Source organism: Maniola hyperantus, chromosome 13, assembly GCF_902806685.2.
Source record: "Maniola hyperantus chromosome 13, iAphHyp1.2, whole genome shotgun sequence".
NCBI lineage: Eukaryota > Metazoa > Arthropoda > Insecta > Lepidoptera > Nymphalidae > Maniola > Maniola hyperantus.
Window position 1 is genome coordinate 7,843,313 of NC_048548.1, and position 17,958 is coordinate 7,861,270.

The window sequence follows — 17,958 nt, forward strand, 5'->3', positions numbered from 1 at the left end:
ATGTCTTCTTCAATTGAATTTAAACTTTATTTCTCAATAGTAAAGATTAATTTTCCACAGCCAATAAACTAACCAATGAAATCACTAGTAACCATATCACTACCTCACTACCCATATTATAAATGCGAAAGTGTGTTTGTTTGTTGGTTTGTCCATCAATCACGTCGGAACGGATCGACGTGATTTTTTGCATGGGTATAGTTTAAGACCTGGAGAGTGACATAGGCTACTTTGTATCCTGGAAAATCAAAGAATTCCTACGAGATTTTTAAAAAACTAGATCCACGCGGACGAAATCGCGGGCATCAGTTAGTTGCAATATAATTCAATTTATATTGTAATTGTTTGAGAGTATAATTTTTGACGCATCCCAAAATCGCCCAACGGGCAAGATGTTATCACATTTGACATGCCGTCGTCGCGAGTTTTGATTCACTTACCTTGATAATCTTGGACGGTAGCTTGAGTTTGGTCCCCTCAACATATCCCAGGTCGAGGTCGTCTGGTTCGGGCGGCGGTTCGTCGTATTCAGGTGCCACGGCACCTCTACGCGTGTATAGCGGACACGCTTTATTTGTCCTCAAGTGGCCGACTTGACAGCATGCTCCACACTGTGAGTTAGGTGGTTTTAGTTTGACAAACTTACTTTGATAATCTTGGACGGTAGAGTAAGTTTGGTTCCCTCAACATATCCCAAGTCGAGGTCATCCGGTTCGGGCGGCGGTTCATCGTGTTCAGGTGACACGGCTCCTCCACCCGTGTATAGCGGACACGCTTTGTTTGTCCTCATGTGGCCGACTTGACCGCATGCGCCACACTGTGAGTTAGGTGGTTTTAGTTTGGCATCCAAAATTCAGTGAAACTTCGCTAAGACACTTTCCAACCGGCTATTCTAGTCGGCTAGCCCGCCAATTACTCGTTTTTGCCACCAACTTGTTGTTATATTATGTTGGGGGTATACTTCAAATATTACTGGTTTTTACGCACGCAGATACCGCAAAAGTTGCTCTAGTCTTAATTCTATCTATAGTACGCGATAGGTCGAGATAACAATCGGGGAGGGAACGCCCAGCACAGCCCCCGTGCTAACCCGGTGCGGGATAGCACTTGTGTCGTGCGGATATGCGAGGCATCCCCCCGCCTCATACCCCGATTGCCATCTCAACTCGTCGCGGACCTCCATTCATTATAACTAGACGAATAAACTTTGTATTCAATTAAACAATGTTGTATAGACGCAGGCGTTATATATAAACCAAAAGCTTGTAATCCGTAATGTATAATTTGTTTCAGCGGATTATAGCAAGTTAAGCTTTTGGTTCATTAAATATAAATTATGCCAGATTTTTCATTGAATATAAATTATTTAGGTAATTTGGTTTATTTTAGATTACATTTACAGCAGCTAAGATGTATTTCCAAATAAAACGTTGTGTATCATTAAATAATAGTTTCTTTCGTTTTTTGTAATACATAAAACTTATTTACGCGAAATGTAGAAAATACATTAATACTATACGTACTTTCAATTTCAAATCGGTCTTCAGCTTAGCGCGTCTCTTTGAAGGTGTGTGGAGATCCGGTTCCTGTTTGATTTGGCCCAAAGGTATCAGGCCGGGCGACGGAGACCCTAGATCTGACATCGTTGAAGTAACCATACCTAAAAAGGAAATCAAACATTGTTTTACAACGACAATGATCGAGGTACGAATGGCATAGATTTGACAGCGCATATCAGTCGATTGGGATCATTACGCAACGTTGAACCAAGTCTATACAGCACTACCAACTATAGTACGCAACAAGTCAAGATGGAAATCGGGGAGGGAACTCCCCGCACACCCGCACAGCCCCCGCGCTATCTCGGTGCGGGCGGGCGCGGGTGTGCGGGCGTCCCTCCGCCTCATACCTCGATTGCCATCTCGACCTGTCGCAGACTAAAGTATGCGCAGATCTAAGGCCTACTAAAACTAAATATACACCAATGAAATAAAGGCCTTATTGCTTGGCGTTAAGATTTTAAACAGAAGAACAGACTCATGCTATCTCGCTCTTTTAATTCGCGCGTAGGCAACAACCAATAGCGGACGAACGCGTGTGATTGGCCGAGATATTTTCGCGCCATTCAAAAATAGTATTTCTGCGCAGGTACATCGGTGTAACTGGATGAGTGACTATCTTAGGTTTAAGGTTAATTAAAGGTAATTGATCTAAGGTCATAAATACAGTACCACCGATTTTAATTTTACAAGGTTTCCGCCTGGAGCGCTGGCTTGTATGGACCAACTTGATCTTTAAAACAAGAATGTCAAGATCTGTTTTACTTTAACGCGGATACTTACTATCCCCCAAAGGAGTAGTACTAACTCCCATAACACCAACATTTCCAGCCAGTCTCTCTCTTTCCTGATTCCTCTTGATACGCCGCAACTGCTCCTGGATTCTTCTCTTTTCTCTCTTCATCTCTTCCTTTTGCGTCTCGTCCATGGTAGCGAACTGTCTTATGAACGCGTCGTCTTTTGTCGAGCGTATCTTTGTGTAGGCCTCTATGACTGCCGCTTTCCTTACTAACTCCACGCGAGTGTAACGTTGGCCTGACGCGTTTTTAAACGTACGGACTATACGTAGGACTCGACCTGCTAAAATAGAAGTAAACGTTTAATATAGACTTTCATATCAATATAGATTCATTAAATTAAAAAGGAAGTTTTCCTTTTCACATCTATAATTTCACATCACATTTTTGGACGATCCCAGTGCTACCAGATTTTTATGAAAAATAAAAAGTGCAGGGGGAGGGGGAGACAAAGTTAGCTACGGGTAACTTTAGAAACGTGTCAACATTGTGAGTCGATAGTTCAACAGAATTAATGGTATAACCTGCTGTAAATTGTTTAGTAACATCTAAAAAACATATTTACGTAAATCAACTTCTAAAACCCTTTTTTAAAGCACTATTATCCCAATCTTACCTATCTCTACGTACTTATTTACTAGTTTTATAATGCTTCATTTTTACTCTACTCGTGTGAGCTGAATCTAAAATAGAGAAGCAGGAACTGGTTCAATGACTCATCCACGTGACACAACTGAACCACATAACATCACTATTAATTTGAATATGGCATCATTATTTTACGATTTGCCATTATCTAATGTCAAAAAGTGTTGTTTAATTAAAAATCCAACTGTATATGTTAGCTTGACTCTCTGAACAAGGTACAAGTTAGAAATCATTCAGTCCTTATAATACCTTGATTTGATGATTGTTGTGAGTCTGATTGGTTGATTTGCGGTTTCTTCTCAGACTGCCCCAAAATCATTTTCCTTAATTCAGCTCTTTCTGCTTCCTCCCGTTCCATGGATAGCTTTAAACACGAAAAAATATGGTAAAACAACTTTAGTTATTAGTTATAAAAAAAGCTTGAGATTCGAGTTACTTCGTTGCTATAATGCCCGCGACTTCATCCGCGTGGATTTTGGTTTTTAAAAATCCCGTGGGAACTCGACTTCCTAGATAAAAAGTAGACTATGTCACTCTCCAGGTATTTGACTATAGGTACCCATGCAAAAAATCACGTCGATCCGTTGCTCTGTTGCGACGTGATTGATAGACAAACCAACAAACAAACACATTTTCGCATTTATAATATGGGTAGTGATAGCAAACACACAAGCTAAAAATACCACCTAAAAATATTTATTGTTTTTAGTATTTACAACTGGCTACTATTATTTCTAAACTTAATAACCTTCGACATTATACGCGGCCCCTAACACGTTATAACTTTTTAAATATCATAAACTAAGCATATACACAATACAGCTCAACCCGTCGTGACTGCTCCAAGCAGTCGAACAGTTTCAAGACTTGCACTGACTGCACTTTGAATGGAGATCCAGACTGCCAATTTATACCAACAGGTGGCGCGTAAGCGAACCGACCATAGAAGTAGTATCATCTGTGGAACCGGCTATACTGAGCTGTCAAACGCCATAATTAAAAGTACTATTGTCATGTAAACATACGAAACCTCCTTATTCTAAGTTAAAAAAACCGGCCAAGTGCGAGTCAGGCTCGCGCAATGAGGGTTCCGTACTACAGTCATTTTTTTTCGACATTTTGCACGATAATTCAAAAACTATGATGCATAAAAATAAGTAAAAATCTGTTTTAGAATGTACAGGTAAAGACCTTTCACATGATACCCCACTTGATATAGTCACTCACTTCGAAAGTTGAAAATACTAATTATTAGTTCATGTACACAATTTTTTTTTGTGTGATCTAACCCTAAATTCACGGTTTTCAGATTTTCCCCCAAATTTCAGATATAAGATCTACCTACCTGCCAAATTTCATGATTCTAGGTCAACGGGAAGTACCCTGTAGGTTTCTTGACAGACAGACAGACAGACAGACAGACAGACAGACAGACAGACAGACGGACAGACAGACAGACAGACAGACAGACAGACAGACAGACAACAAAGTGATCCTATAAGGGTTCCGTTTTTCCTCTTGAGGTACGGAACCCTAAAAACTATGAAGGTGACAGCTTGCATTGGCCGGACCCCTTGTGGCGCCCTCTTAGATCAGTTTTGCATGTGGATCCCCATTGTCAACTAAGCAAGCAGTTAAAGATGGCAGCACAAGCTGTCCAATTATGGGTACTCTTACCTGTTCAGTAGTCTTCTTATTAGCAAGCATGTTCTCAATGTTTTTGCCCATTTCCTCCAAATCAGACTCCTCACTGACTGAACTCTCCGCCTCGTCTGTACTCAGTACTTCTGTGCTTGTCAATACGCGGTTTTGTAACTCGAATATGCGCTGGCATTCTTCTTTGTACCTAAACACAGAATTAAAAGTCAAAGCTACTATTACCATTCATCGTCGTCATCATCATCAACCGATAGCCGTCCACTGCTGGATGTGGATCTCTTGTAGGGACTTTCACACGCCACGGTCTTCCGCCGCCTGAATTCAGCAGCTCCCTGCGACTCGTTTGGTGTCGAATGTCCACCTAGGCGGAGGTCTTCTAAAGCTGCGGTTTCCGGCGGTCAACATCTATCGGTTTTCGGAACTATGTGTCCCGCCCATTTCGGCCATTTCGGCTTCACAATACGCTGAGCTGTGTCAGTCACTCTGGTTCTCCAACGGATCTCGTCATTAGCATTTACCAATGCAACGTTCAAATTATTTACAAATTGAATAGTAATGCTGCTCGTTCAGCCCGAGCCTTCTACATGCAGCGAATTTTTCATGATGAAATTAAAATGAACACCTTAGAATTGCGTTGGACTTGGACTCAGAATATTGTGAACTATAACTTAATAGCTTAAAAGAGCCAGTAGATGGTATTTACCTTTCTTGATGTTCAGCTATGGAGAATCTGTTCCCTCTGGAGAATTTAGTCATTCCCTCTTCACCAGCCTTCGCTTTTTCCGTAGACAATGTTCGCACCACGTCGATAACTTCCCATCGAGATAACTTTTTAATCTGTATGAAAAAATGTTACATTGGGGCCGATTCTCTAGTACACAATCTCTAAACTAAACTAAATTAACAGGTCTAAATCTAGTGCTTTCCTTTACTGCGGTAAAGCAACATTATGAAAGAGATAGCAATAGATTTAGACGTGATATTTTAGTTTAGTTTAGAGATTGTGTACAAAGGAATTAGCCACAATATTAGCAAGTATTGGACGTCTAACAATTGTGAGATGAAATGAGAATTAAATTGGAAGGTTGTGGACTTTTCGACGCAAATTTGTGTTCGCAATGCGTGGGGACATGTTTAATTGATTGCTTAAGATATTATAATCATTATTATTTTAGAATGTTTATCTCTCACCAACCACCATTGCTGGAAACTCAGGGCTGGACCACATTACAGCGGGCGTGCACGGCGCGTCGCTTCGCGTCACAATATTCTCTACAGACCGTTCACTATAAGTTGACCCCCTGATGTTATGTTGGCATCATTGCAAATCACACAATAATAAACCCTAAATTCTAAGGAATAAAGCAAACAAAGCAATGGTGTCAACATGACGGCAGGGGATAAGTTATAGTGAACGGTCTGCATGCCGCGACGCGCTGTGCAACACCGCTTTAGTGCGACATGCACCATACGAAATGTTTGAAATAATATTTTGACGCTTTGTGCCGCGCTGTGCAGCGCCCCTGTAATGCGGTACGGCCTTTAACTAATCATTCCATTTAGAGACTATGTGCTTAAATCCTACAATTAGCCATTATAATTGTATTTTACCTCTTCCTCAGGCACGCCAAACTTCCTCAACAAAGCTTTAGCATTATTCAAGCTCAATCTCCTCAAATCCGCGTCAGTTCCCGTCACCGTTCTCTTAGGTTGCTGTTCCTCGTTGGGTTGTTGCGTGGGCTTGTTGGGAACCCGCACATAGGAGAACCCTTCACCGCAACCCGTGGGGTCGGCGGGACCAGTTAATTGAAGAAGACATTTGCCGCGCATTGCTTGGATGTAGGCACGGGTTGTGTTCCATGGGGCGACTTTGACCTGGGAATTATACCATCAGCTTTAAACTGTCGTTGTGACTCGAATAAGTAAAAGTTTTATTCTGAACAAATCGCAAAGCTAAAATATTTTGGGAACAAGGAATATTAACTCCCTTGTTCCAAGGAATACTAAGTACAGTACGCGGCAGAAAATAATGTATTTTATTTATTTATTTATTTATTGACACTTTATTGCACACAACACAAAGTAAACATTGAAAAAACACAATACAGGAAATAAAATAAATGTATATTGATCTTTAGAAAGAAATAGCGGTTTTGTAGAGCAGTGTCTGTCATTGAGACTGACAAAATGTCACATAGGTATGAGTGATAGAGACAACGCTCTACAAAGCCGCAATCTCATTCTAAAGGTTATTATATGTATAGCCTATATTTTTTAATCCTTCGGAATAACCTGTAGTACGCATCAGGTCGAGATGGCAATTGGGGAGGGAACGCCCCACACACCCGCACAGCCCCCGCGCTAAGCCAGTGCGGGTACCGTGCGGGGGCGTCCCCCCGCCTCATACCCCGATTACCATCTCGAACTGTCGCGGACGATGTCGATACATCCACGCGGACGTATCATAAATACCTCATCATCCATCTTGAGTTGTAATTCCTCGTCGTCATCCTCCTGTGGAGTAAAGATGAACTTTTCCCCATAGCCCGCGTCCTTCAACCGCTGCTCGGCCGAGGCCATGCTGAAGTACGCGCAGCATTGCTCGGGTGACACCATCGCGCGAATTTCCTCTTCCGATGGCAAGCGGAAGTCAGGTTTTATTACCCACCTAGTTATAATAATTGGTCTAAATTAGGGGTTTTTCTACCGTTCATCATCATGATCAACCCATTGCCGGCTCTCTACAGAACACGGGTCTCCTCTCAGAGTGAAAAGGGTTTTGACCATAGTCTACCACGCTGGCCATGTACAACATTATGGAGAAGTCTCAGGCATGCAGGCTTCCTCACGATGTTTTCCTTACGCACATTTTCAATATTCAATCTATCTGTAACCTGCAGATATGTTACATAGCAACGTTGTTGAATTTATGACAAATCTACAGATTACAGATAGATTAAAATCAGCTGTAAATCTAGTGCTAACCGCTACTTTTAGACCTATAATTTTAGTTTAGCTTACATATAAGTATAACAGAGCTAACCACAATGTCTTAGATTCAGAAAATATTTCGGTCTATTTTCTTACTGTTTTACTTTCGTACCTACTACCTATTGAAATCATAAACACATTTTTTAAACTGTTTTTTATCAGTTTTACTTGTGGTTAGTGAGACTGGCATTAGAGTTTTCTTTAGCTGAAAAATTAAATACCCCAAAAGCTGTGGATGGTTTCCAGTAGTTTCATTAACTTTGGTTTTAACTTGCCATTTTCTTAAGAGATACATACCAATTTGAATCTTCTCCGGTACGCTTGAAATCAGCGCACAATTTCAGACGTTTACGAATGGAACTTTCAGAGTGAGACGGGAATGCTCTCTTAATGTCGTCCATCTTTATTCGCCGAGGGTTTCCGCGAGATTTCCAGAAAAGCCTGTATATGAATACCTAGAAAACAACAAGAAAGAATATTAGATATATAAAAGTACTAGCTTATGCTCGTGACTTCGTCCGCGTGGACTACACAAATTTCAAACGCCTATTTTACCCCCTTAGGGGTTGCATTTTCAAAAATCCTTTCTTAGCGGATGCCTACGTCAAATTAGCTATCTGCGTGCCAAATTAAAGCCCGATCCGTCCAGTAGTTTGAGCTGTGCGTTGATAGATCAGTCAGTTAGTCAGTCAGTCAGTCACCTTTTCCTTTTATATATTTAAGAATAATAAACATTGGCAGACAAAAGTACTACAAAACTATATTGATTTTTGCTTGAGGGTTGCCAGAAACTTCCGGCTTCAGTCCACTCCACCCCCTCCACTTTTGACAACTGAATAGGCATCTTCTGAGCAAGCACAAAATCCACTTTTGTTTTGTCAGTGTTCCGTTGTCCTCAGTTTGAGAAAGAAAGAAGGAATGTCGTGGCCGAGCTGGGAGGAGAGTTTGGAGTGGAGAGCCTCATAAGCACAATGCTGAAAGAGAAAAGGAAGTGGCTGATTAGTTCAGAAATACATGGAAGTTATAATGGAAAGTAAGGAGAAAAACGAAAGAGCAGGAAGTTAAGTTAAGACTGCGGCAGTAATGGTAGGCCAACAAGGCGGGGACATTATTGCTCAGAGAAAGGAGGGGTTTAGTCGGTAGGATGTTCATGAGGATTTTCCCCTTCTAAGCGAAAAAAAAGGTATGACAGGCAAGCTCTAAAAATTAAAAAAAAAAGTTTTTAAAAATTTCTACACACTTGCAAAAAGTCTCGAACAAAATTGTTAGCCCTCTTTGAATTTGGTCCTGGCACCTCATACAGGGGGCACTGCTGGCCGGCCACGAATACGGCATCTACCTCGCGGATATAATATGCTTGTCTAAAAATAAAATAATTATCAATTATTATTCACACTATTCATTATCGCTGATATACTAGTTAGCTAGATTTTACAAATAACCCTCTTTTGGGCTTCGCCGCAGTCGGGTAAAAAACCGGCCAAGTGCGAGTCAGACTCACGCATTTTGCCGACATTTTGCACGGTAAATCAAAAATTATTATGCATAAAATTAAATAAAAATCAGTTTTAGAATGAACACGTAAAGTCATATGATAACGCACTTGACATAGTAATCGTACTTTGAAAGTTGAAAATACTAATTATTTGTTAATGATCATATTTCAATTATTTTTTTGTGATGTAATCACTAATTCATGGTTTTCGGATTTGTTCCCTGATGTGTGCTATAAGACTTACCTACTTATTAGATACTTACATATACATTACTTAGATAATTCAAAAACTATGATGCATAAAAATAAATAAAAATCTGTTTTAGAATGTGCAGGTGAAGACCTTTCATATGATACCCCACTTGATATAGTTATCCTTACTTCGAATATTGAAAATACTAATTAGTAGTTCATGACCACAATTTTTTTTTGTGTGATCTAACCCTATATTCACGGTTTTTCCCCTAAAGCCAGCTATAAGACCCAACTACCTGCCAAATTTCATGATTCTAGGTCAACGGGAAGTACCCTGTAGGTTTCTTGACAGATAGACAGACAGACAGACAGACAACAAAGTGATCCTATAAGGGTTCCGTTTTTCCTTTTGAGGTACGGAACCCTAAAAACTATTAAAATTGAATGGTGCTTACCTAGTCCGTATAACAAGAAAGTCGGTCTGAGATAACGTATGCTCGTAGATAGGCGCCCGGTACATGTTGTTTTCAACGACAGACTGTGTCGCCCCCGGTGGTAAAATTCCAAGGAACGGTGACGTATGTGCGTACGCTATTTCTCCATACTTCAGCGGTTTGGGTCCATTATCCTACAAAAAAAACATTAATAGCTCAATTCAATAGATTCAATCTTAGACTCATGGAGTTTTCCCGCTGGGGAAGTTGTCTCCAATCACGCCAACCTATCCTCCAACCAATCTGCTCATAGTCCATCGACTGATCGCATGATAAGGCACAACAACAAAAAAAAATCTTAGATTCTAGAGTACGCTTCTTGGTAGTTCTAAGGTTGAGATCTACTGAGCGCACTCTGACTTAGTTTAGACATAAGACAGTTAAAACGAGACAGAGCTATATCTCTCACATAAATCTGTTTCGTTTTAACTCAATCTTAAGTCTGAGCGAAGTCAAAGTGCACTCTATAGATCTCAGCCAAAGTCGTGTGTTCTCACACACTCTTGTATGCTATTTCAATCCACATTTACGGGTGGGACATACTCAAGAGCGAGATGCGCAATATTTTGACAACGTAAATAAAGGTAAGGTAAGCCGTGATAGCCTAGTGGTTAGGACGTCCAGCTTCTGATCGGAGGTCGAAGGATCGATCCCGGGCACACACCTCTAACTGTTCGGAGTTATGTGCGTTTTAAGTATGTAATTAAATATCATTTGCTTTAACGGTGAAGGAAAACATCGTGAGGAAACCGGCATGCCTGAGAGTTCTCCATAATGTTCTCAAAGGTATGTGAAGTCTACCAATCCGCACATGGTCAGCGTGGTAGACTATGACCAAAACCCTTTTCACTCTGAGAGGACACCCGTCCTCTGTAGTGAGCCGGCGATGGGTTGATTATGATGATGACGATTACGTTATTTTTGAAAAACTTATCAATATTTTAAATAAGTTAAGTAATTGATATCATTATTAGACTTACATCTCCATATTTCATCAAGTAAAGTAGCTTACCTTGGTAGCGGTTCTCTTGTAATAGTTCTTGATCTTGCTACACATGCCAACTTGGCTGATGAGGGGTGGATGTTCTTCACAGAACTCCACAAAGATTAGTTCCCCATCCCTACCGCTTAGATCTTCAGGAGTCCGCATGAAGAATACGTCTCCACCACCAGACGCCAGACGTTCAGATTCACGTTGCTGTTGACCAATAAATACAGTTAAAAAAAACCGGCGAACGAGGGTTCCGTACTACAGTCGTATTTTATCGACATTTTGGACGATAATTCAAAAACTATTATGCATAAAAATAAATAAAAATCTGTTTTAGAATCCACTGGTGAAGACCTTTCATATGATACCCCACTTGATATAGTTATCATACTTCGAAAATTGAAAATACTAATTATTAGTTCATGACCACAATTTAATTTTTTTGTGTGATGTAACCACAAATTCACGGTTTTCAGATTTTTCCCCAAATGTCAGCTATAAGATCTACCTACCTGCCAAGTTTCATGATTCTAGGTCAACGGGAAGTACCCTGTAGGTTTCTTGATAGACCGACAGACAGACAGACAGACAACAAAGTGATCCTATAAGGATTCCGTTTTTCCTTTTGAGGTACGGAACCCTAAAAAAACTCTCAGAGTCTAAGAGGTAAACTCTAGACTCTAGAGTCACTACGCACGGTCGACTTGTCGCCCGGCAACTCAGTCGAAGGCGACCGTAAGAATCCGTAATTTGTATGGAAGTCGCCGTGTCTATACGCACACACTCGCTGCAACTCCGTGCACATAGGCACGGCGACTTCTATATTTACAGATTCTAACGGTCTACCGTGCGTAACGGATCGTAAATACATATTGACCGCTGTAAATCAGAACCAAACAATTTGTGTAGGTATACCTATATTTTTGGCAGAGAATGGTTGCGCCACAGTTGATACTGTACGACCACTGAGGTCTGTAATCCATCCTGCTGTATGAGGAGAGAGTTTTTTGCAACCGTAGAATGAGGAAATATTAATTTGATTGCAACCATTATTATCGTTCTTATAAATACCAATACGAAAGGGCAAGGGATCTACCAAAAGCATTATACATTAAATATGAGCATATTATCTGGAGAAACAATTATAGTACGACTTTGATGTACGCTGGTTGGGATTTGGGATACCTATATAACATGAGTGAACAGCATGCTATATGACAAACGCATATTTGGGATGACCAATAGAAAAACTCCGTTGGACATCATAGGTATTGCTGGATCTTCGAAGCTTGTAAAGAATTAAAAACCTTTTGAAGAGCTCCAATTCAGTATAAATATACAAACCTTAGCCTTCTTCTTAATATGCTTCAATAAAGGTTGAACCGGATGTGGTCCTGGGGCAGCCAACGGCCCATACGACAGTTTCCTCATAGCTGGTCGATGGAAGGCGCGCAGTCGAGCCGGTCCCATGTGGGTTTGTATGAAAGGAGCGCGAAGCTCCACTACTGGAGTACTGTGCTGTATGAGTTGACCCCCACCCACTTTTAAGCGCGGGTTTTGGGATTTTGGTTGATAGAACCTGAAGGGTAAAAAAAATCTAGTTACAGTACGCGGCAGAAAATATTGCATAACGACCTTTAGAAAGAGATAGCGGTTTTGTGTTGCGTTGTGTTGCCAAATACTCACGTACAAATACATTTTGGCAAACAAAAAACAGTGGCCACGGTGATAAGGACAAAACATAATCATTTTGTCACGTTCTAATTAGAGCTTAAATGCATTTAGCTATCTCACTCTAACAGTAAGTGTCACAATAGGGCTACTTCTAATAGTCCTTGTTCTGAGGGTCCAGCCAATGCAAGCTGTCATCTTCACAGTTTCTTGCTCAGCTCAGTATAGCCAGTTCCACAGATGATACTACCTCTATGACCGGTTCGCTTATGCGCCACCTGTCAGGATAAATTGGCAGTGTGGATCCGAATTGGAGGATGCAAAATATGAATGTTGCCACTAATAGGAACAAACCTACCAATAGGATCGCTTCATTTCACTAATTTAAATCATTAGATCTCACATCATTTTGACTTGATAATCATTGGTAAAACTCTGGATTAAATAAGAAATATGTCTATACATTACTCACACGTCATTGGAAATATTAAATGGATCCCGATCAGGAGATTTAGGCGGAGGCGGCGGCGCGTCTTCCTGTAAAACGTTGATCACACCCGCTTTGCCCAGCAAGATTTTTGATTTCTTTACGTGTGGATGTGGGATCTTTACTTTTGGTGCTGGACCTCGTTCTAAATTACAATATTATTATTGTAAAATGTGCTATTTAAATTTTTCTTGACAGACAATTTTATAGCCCAGAAATGGGAAAATAATGAGCTTTTCTTCACTGGATTTCATCGTAGAAAAGCGTCTGTAGAATACGTCGAACTCTATCCACAGAAAGTATTTGTATAGGGCTCTCTCTGTAACGTCATCATCATCATGATCAACCCATCGCTGGCTCACTACAGAGCACGGGTCTCCTCTCAGACTGAGAAGAGTTTTGGTCATAGTCTACCATGCTGGCCATGTGTATATGGTAGACTTCACACACCTTTGTGAACATTATGGAGAACTCTTAGGCATGCAGGTTTCCTCACGATGTTTTCGTTCACCGCTAAAGGAAGTGATGTTTGATTACTTAAAACCCACATAACTCCGAAAAGTTAGAGGTACGTGCCCGGGATCGAACCCCCGACCTCCGATTACTTTTTATTCCGGGAAATCAAAGGATTCCCACGGGATTTTTAAAAATCTAAATCCACGCGTACGGAGTCGCGGACATCAGCTAGTAAAAAATATATAGGAGTAGTTGCAAGTAATGTAAGTGTACGAACTTTACCTCTGGTTATCTTCGACGGATCGACGTCATCAGGAATACCCAAGATAATATTCTCATCATTGGGATCCAGCGTAAGTATTTTGGGTTTGGGTATTTTGGGCATGTTCTCAGCATCCCATATGACTTCGTCCTCCCAAGTTCCATAGACAAGCTCCTCGTTTTCTACAGGAAAAATGCTGTACCAAGTATTGTCCTCCCCTTCTGCAGAAGTTGTGCCCGTGTTGTTGGTTGCTGAGGTTGTTGTTCTAAAAGAAGTGATTTTGTGACCTTAATGACTTCCATTACATAGCAAATAAACACTTTTGTCATATGGTCTGTTGAGTTTCGTCAGTATTCGATCGGAATCGTACATTTTCACGAAAATAGCAAAGTGGGTTATTTTTTATCCATACTAAAATTATAAATGCAAACGTGTTTCTGTCTGTGTGACTGTCTGTCTGTTTGTCTTTCACGGCCCATCCGTTCAACCGATTTTGACGAAATTTGGTACAGCGATAAATTGCATCCCGGGGAAGGACATAGGCTGCTTTTTATCCCGGAAAAATTGAAGAGTTCCCACAGGATTTTTAAAACCCTAAATTCACGGGGACGAAGTCGCGGGCATCTAAATATACCTATAAAAGGAAAAGATGACTGACTGATCTATAAACGCACATCTCAAACTACTGGATGGATCGAGCTGTAATTTGGCATGCAGATAGCTATTATGACGTAGGCATCTGCAAAAAAAGGATTTTTGAAAATTCAATCCCTAAGGGGGTGAAATATTAGTTTGAAATTTGTGTAGTCCACGCGGACAAATTTTTTGTATGGCAAAAAAGATGATAATGTGGTTCACTGTGGGCGTTCAATTTCCCCGGCGATTACTTACGTAGCAGGTTTGGTGGTCAAAGGCGTGGGTTGCTGCGGTCTTGGATGAGAGAACTGTTGAGCAGTTCTACTGACTGACGTCGGCACCCAGCCTGCGGCGTTGCTTTTACTGTTTAGGCGGGCTAGAACCTGCAATACGTAAAAAGGTTTCATTATTAATAAATTTTTATATGATCTTATCAGTATAATGAAGTTATAGAACATAGGATTTACCTAAGATTTGATATTCGGTCACCTTCCCGACTTTTCACTACCAAGAGATAACATTGAGGACCAATATCAACGAAATATTTAAAAAAAACTACCTAGTTACCGCCCGCCGCTAAATATCCTAATCCACCCTTTTAATCTCTATCCCGTGGGTATTACGGAAAATCCGGTCTAATTCCTTCTCTAAAATTTTAATCTAGGAATAACGCCAGATGCAGAGGTCCCCTTTATAATTTAGACTCTAAAGGTTCCCTGCAAAACTTCAGCTTTCTAGGTCCAAGTTTTTGGGCTATTCAATCAGTGAGTGAGTGACGACTTTTCTACATTAGATTACATACATTACATACACGATACATTTAGATTTAAAAAATCCATACTAATATTAAAAATGCGAAAGTGTGTCTGTCTGTCTGTCTACTGGCTTTTCACTGTTAATCCATTCAATCTATTTCCCATGGTTTATAGAGAGTAAGTAGAGGTCCCGGAAAATCAAAAAGTTCTCACGGGATTTTTAAAAACCTAATTCTACGCGGACGAAGTCGCGGGCATCATCCAGTCTTATATAAATTAGCTTTTTACCTTCTGTTTAATCTCGCTTCCATCCCATATAACGTCATCTTCCCATTGCAGTTGAGACACCATAAGAAATGCGTCATCGGGAAAGCCACTGTCGGGACTGTCTCTATTTTCATTATCAGAGCTGGGATCTCCTTCATTAGACTTTTCCTTTGACTTGTCTTCCTTTTCTGGAGATGGTGCCTATGATAACATTTAGGAAGGTCATTTAAGGTTTAACAATTTCAAAGGGGCAAAAATTAAAGAAAGAGAAAAAAAATAATCTCTTTTGCATTCCGTACAGTTAGTCAGGGTCGATTTCAGTATACTTTTTAATTTTATGGTATTCTTCATCATGATCAACCCATCGCCGGCTCACTACAAAGCACAGTCTCCTCTCAGAGTGAGAAGGGTTTTGACCATAGTCTACCACGCTGGTCATGTGTGGAATGTAGATGGTATTCTTAAATCCTACTTATTTAACTAACTTTTACAATTCATCAATCCTGCTTTTAACAGACTTCAAAAATCTAAATCAAAGTCGAAAAGGCTAAATCAGTTGTAAAGAATCTTAATCTAGTACTATCCTTTTTCACAGGGAGCATTATGAAACGGATAGCTATCGTGTAAACTCTTTTCTCTATCTCTCTGAAAGCGCCCCACCATAGATATATTTCTCAGATCACCTGAACAAGTGAGTCCGGCCTACAAATACTTACCTTTGCTTTAAATCCATAGTCAAATCCTTCGCCGGTCTCTGGCACATTGAGCATATCATACCAAGCCTGTGCGGGTCCGAAGCGCCAATGTGCCGGCGTTGGCCTTTGCGATTTGTCCCCTGAATTTTGTGAATTAGAATCGCCTTGTGATACTTGAGTGTTCTCTTCCATAGGCCTAAAAACATCGTTTTCATGAATAATCCTAGCTGATTCTTAGTTCCATGGTTTTTCATTATCTAGTAAATAATGAAAATCATGATCCTTAAAATAATATGTATGTTGATGTTTGTTTTCTTTGTTATCTTATACTAGCTTATGCTCGCGACTTCGTCCGCGCGGGCTACACAAATTTCAAACCCCTTAGTGACTGAATTTTCAAAAATCCTTTCTTAGCAGATGTCTACGTCATATAAGCTATCTACATGACAAATTTCAGCCTGATCCGTCCAGTTGTTTGAACTGTGCGTTGATACTATTATGTGGTGATACTATTTAAGTTTACTGTAAAAAATCTTTCTTAACCTACATTTACAGCAAATAAAAGATTGATTGAGATCAGTCAGTCGGTCGGTCGGTCGGTCACCTTTTTATTTTATATATTTAGATTGCACAAGTGGGAAAGAGACTGACCTCCATGTCACAGGCTATCCTAGTTTGGGTTCGAGGGTAATTATTTTATTATTTTAAGCAAAATTTTATGTTTCATTTTGTAACACATAAGGATTTATTTATTTATTTATGTATTTGCAAATCGATATAGTTTCTATGTTAAATTATTACTAATCTAAATAGTTCTAGTCTGTCAGTTCTGAAAAATATAACATGCTATCAACATTAAAGATCAGAAGATTTGTGATTAACTAGCTAGCTGGCCAGGTCCTAAAGTTACTTACTTAAGAAATTTCTCTTCATCGTCACTAGCATATTGAACTTCTTGCAGGTCAGAAGCCTGTGGTGTGTCGCTCCCCGTACTACCACTGCGCTTGCGGCGTCTGCGCCTCCTTACACCGCGCCAGATTTGTGGTAAACTAGACAGCTTGCCGGGTCCGAATAAACGGGAGAATAACAATACCTGTCAAAATGAAAATGTATGATTTTGATTAAAAGAATTTTCAGAACTTTCAGCAATCAAAGCCAGTGCGAATCAGCTAGTTTAAAGAGGCAACATAATAGTTTCTTAAATCAACATGGAAAAATAAGATATTTGGCAACATTGTCCCAAGATTTTTTAATAGGTGTGAAAATTTTAAAACTGAAAATCGAAAACCTACTCTGGTAGACTTTGAGCTACACGACAGCGACACGCGACACTTGCGCACTTCTGTATACAAATGAGGTAAGCGACAACGACGCGCGACATTTTGCAACACAACACTAAACATTAGTGTTATCGCCTGTCGCACTTGATGATCGCGTACCAGTCTTTAGCCTTCTTTATTAAAAAACCTTTTTTTGTACAATACTATAATTTTTTTTTTATATTAATTAAGTATGTATTTAGTTCCTATTAACTAATATAATATACTAAAAGTGTCATACTTACTTTATCAGGCCTAAAGTCTGGGAACAACTCGGTAACATCAATATTAGCATATTTAGAGGGTAGCATAGCCGCCAGTGGAGTGTCCAATTTCTTAGGCCTATCAGTTTTAGGTTTTCTAAAAGGCAAAAAAATATATATATATATATAATCTGCATGCACAGGTATAGTACGCGACAGGTCTAGTTGGCAATCGGGGTGGAGACGCCCCGCACAAACCCGGTGTGGACTAGCGCGGGAAACGCGCGGGTGTAAGTTGCATCGCCCCGCCTAATAGCTTGACTGCCATCTCGACCTGTCGCGTACTACGTTTATGATTGTTTTGCTGACCAACAAGAA

General features: G+C 40.2%; 1 protein-coding gene across 4 annotated transcripts in view; it reads right to left on the reverse strand.

The window, feature by feature from the left end:
- Taf1 (TATA-box binding protein associated factor 1) overlaps positions 1 to 17,958 on the reverse strand; it is a 29,295-nt gene that overhangs the window by 8,497 nt on the left and 2,840 nt on the right. For 2 of the 4 annotated variants that reach the window (XM_034974397.2, XM_069502643.1), the window contains exons 4-23: positions 17,623 to 17,737; positions 16,973 to 17,151; positions 16,080 to 16,254; positions 15,385 to 15,564; positions 14,597 to 14,724; positions 13,726 to 13,970; positions 12,973 to 13,132; positions 12,174 to 12,408; positions 10,851 to 11,036; positions 9,800 to 9,972; positions 8,895 to 9,015; positions 7,952 to 8,109; positions 7,136 to 7,331; positions 6,275 to 6,538; positions 5,367 to 5,500; positions 4,682 to 4,850; positions 3,254 to 3,368; positions 2,343 to 2,639; positions 1,524 to 1,660; positions 647 to 817 (exon numbers count right to left, since the gene is read on the reverse strand). In XM_034974397.2, coding sequence (XP_034830288.1) covers positions 647 to 817; positions 1,524 to 1,660; positions 2,343 to 2,639; positions 3,254 to 3,368; positions 4,682 to 4,850; positions 5,367 to 5,500; positions 6,275 to 6,538; positions 7,136 to 7,331; positions 7,952 to 8,109; positions 8,895 to 9,015; positions 9,800 to 9,972; positions 10,851 to 11,036; positions 12,174 to 12,408; positions 12,973 to 13,132; positions 13,726 to 13,970; positions 14,597 to 14,724; positions 15,385 to 15,564; positions 16,080 to 16,254; positions 16,973 to 17,151; positions 17,623 to 17,737 — 3,538 coding nt within the window. Of the gene's footprint in view, positions 1 to 440; positions 612 to 646; positions 818 to 1,523; positions 1,661 to 2,342; positions 2,640 to 3,253; positions 3,369 to 4,681; positions 4,851 to 5,366; positions 5,501 to 6,274; positions 6,539 to 7,135; positions 7,332 to 7,951; positions 8,110 to 8,894; positions 9,016 to 9,799; positions 9,973 to 10,850; positions 11,037 to 12,173; positions 12,409 to 12,972; positions 13,133 to 13,725; positions 13,971 to 14,596; positions 14,725 to 15,384; positions 15,565 to 16,079; positions 16,255 to 16,972; positions 17,152 to 17,622; positions 17,738 to 17,958 lie in introns of all 4 variants that reach the window. The other 2 variants (XM_069502646.1, XM_069502645.1) reach the window with 2 other exon arrangements.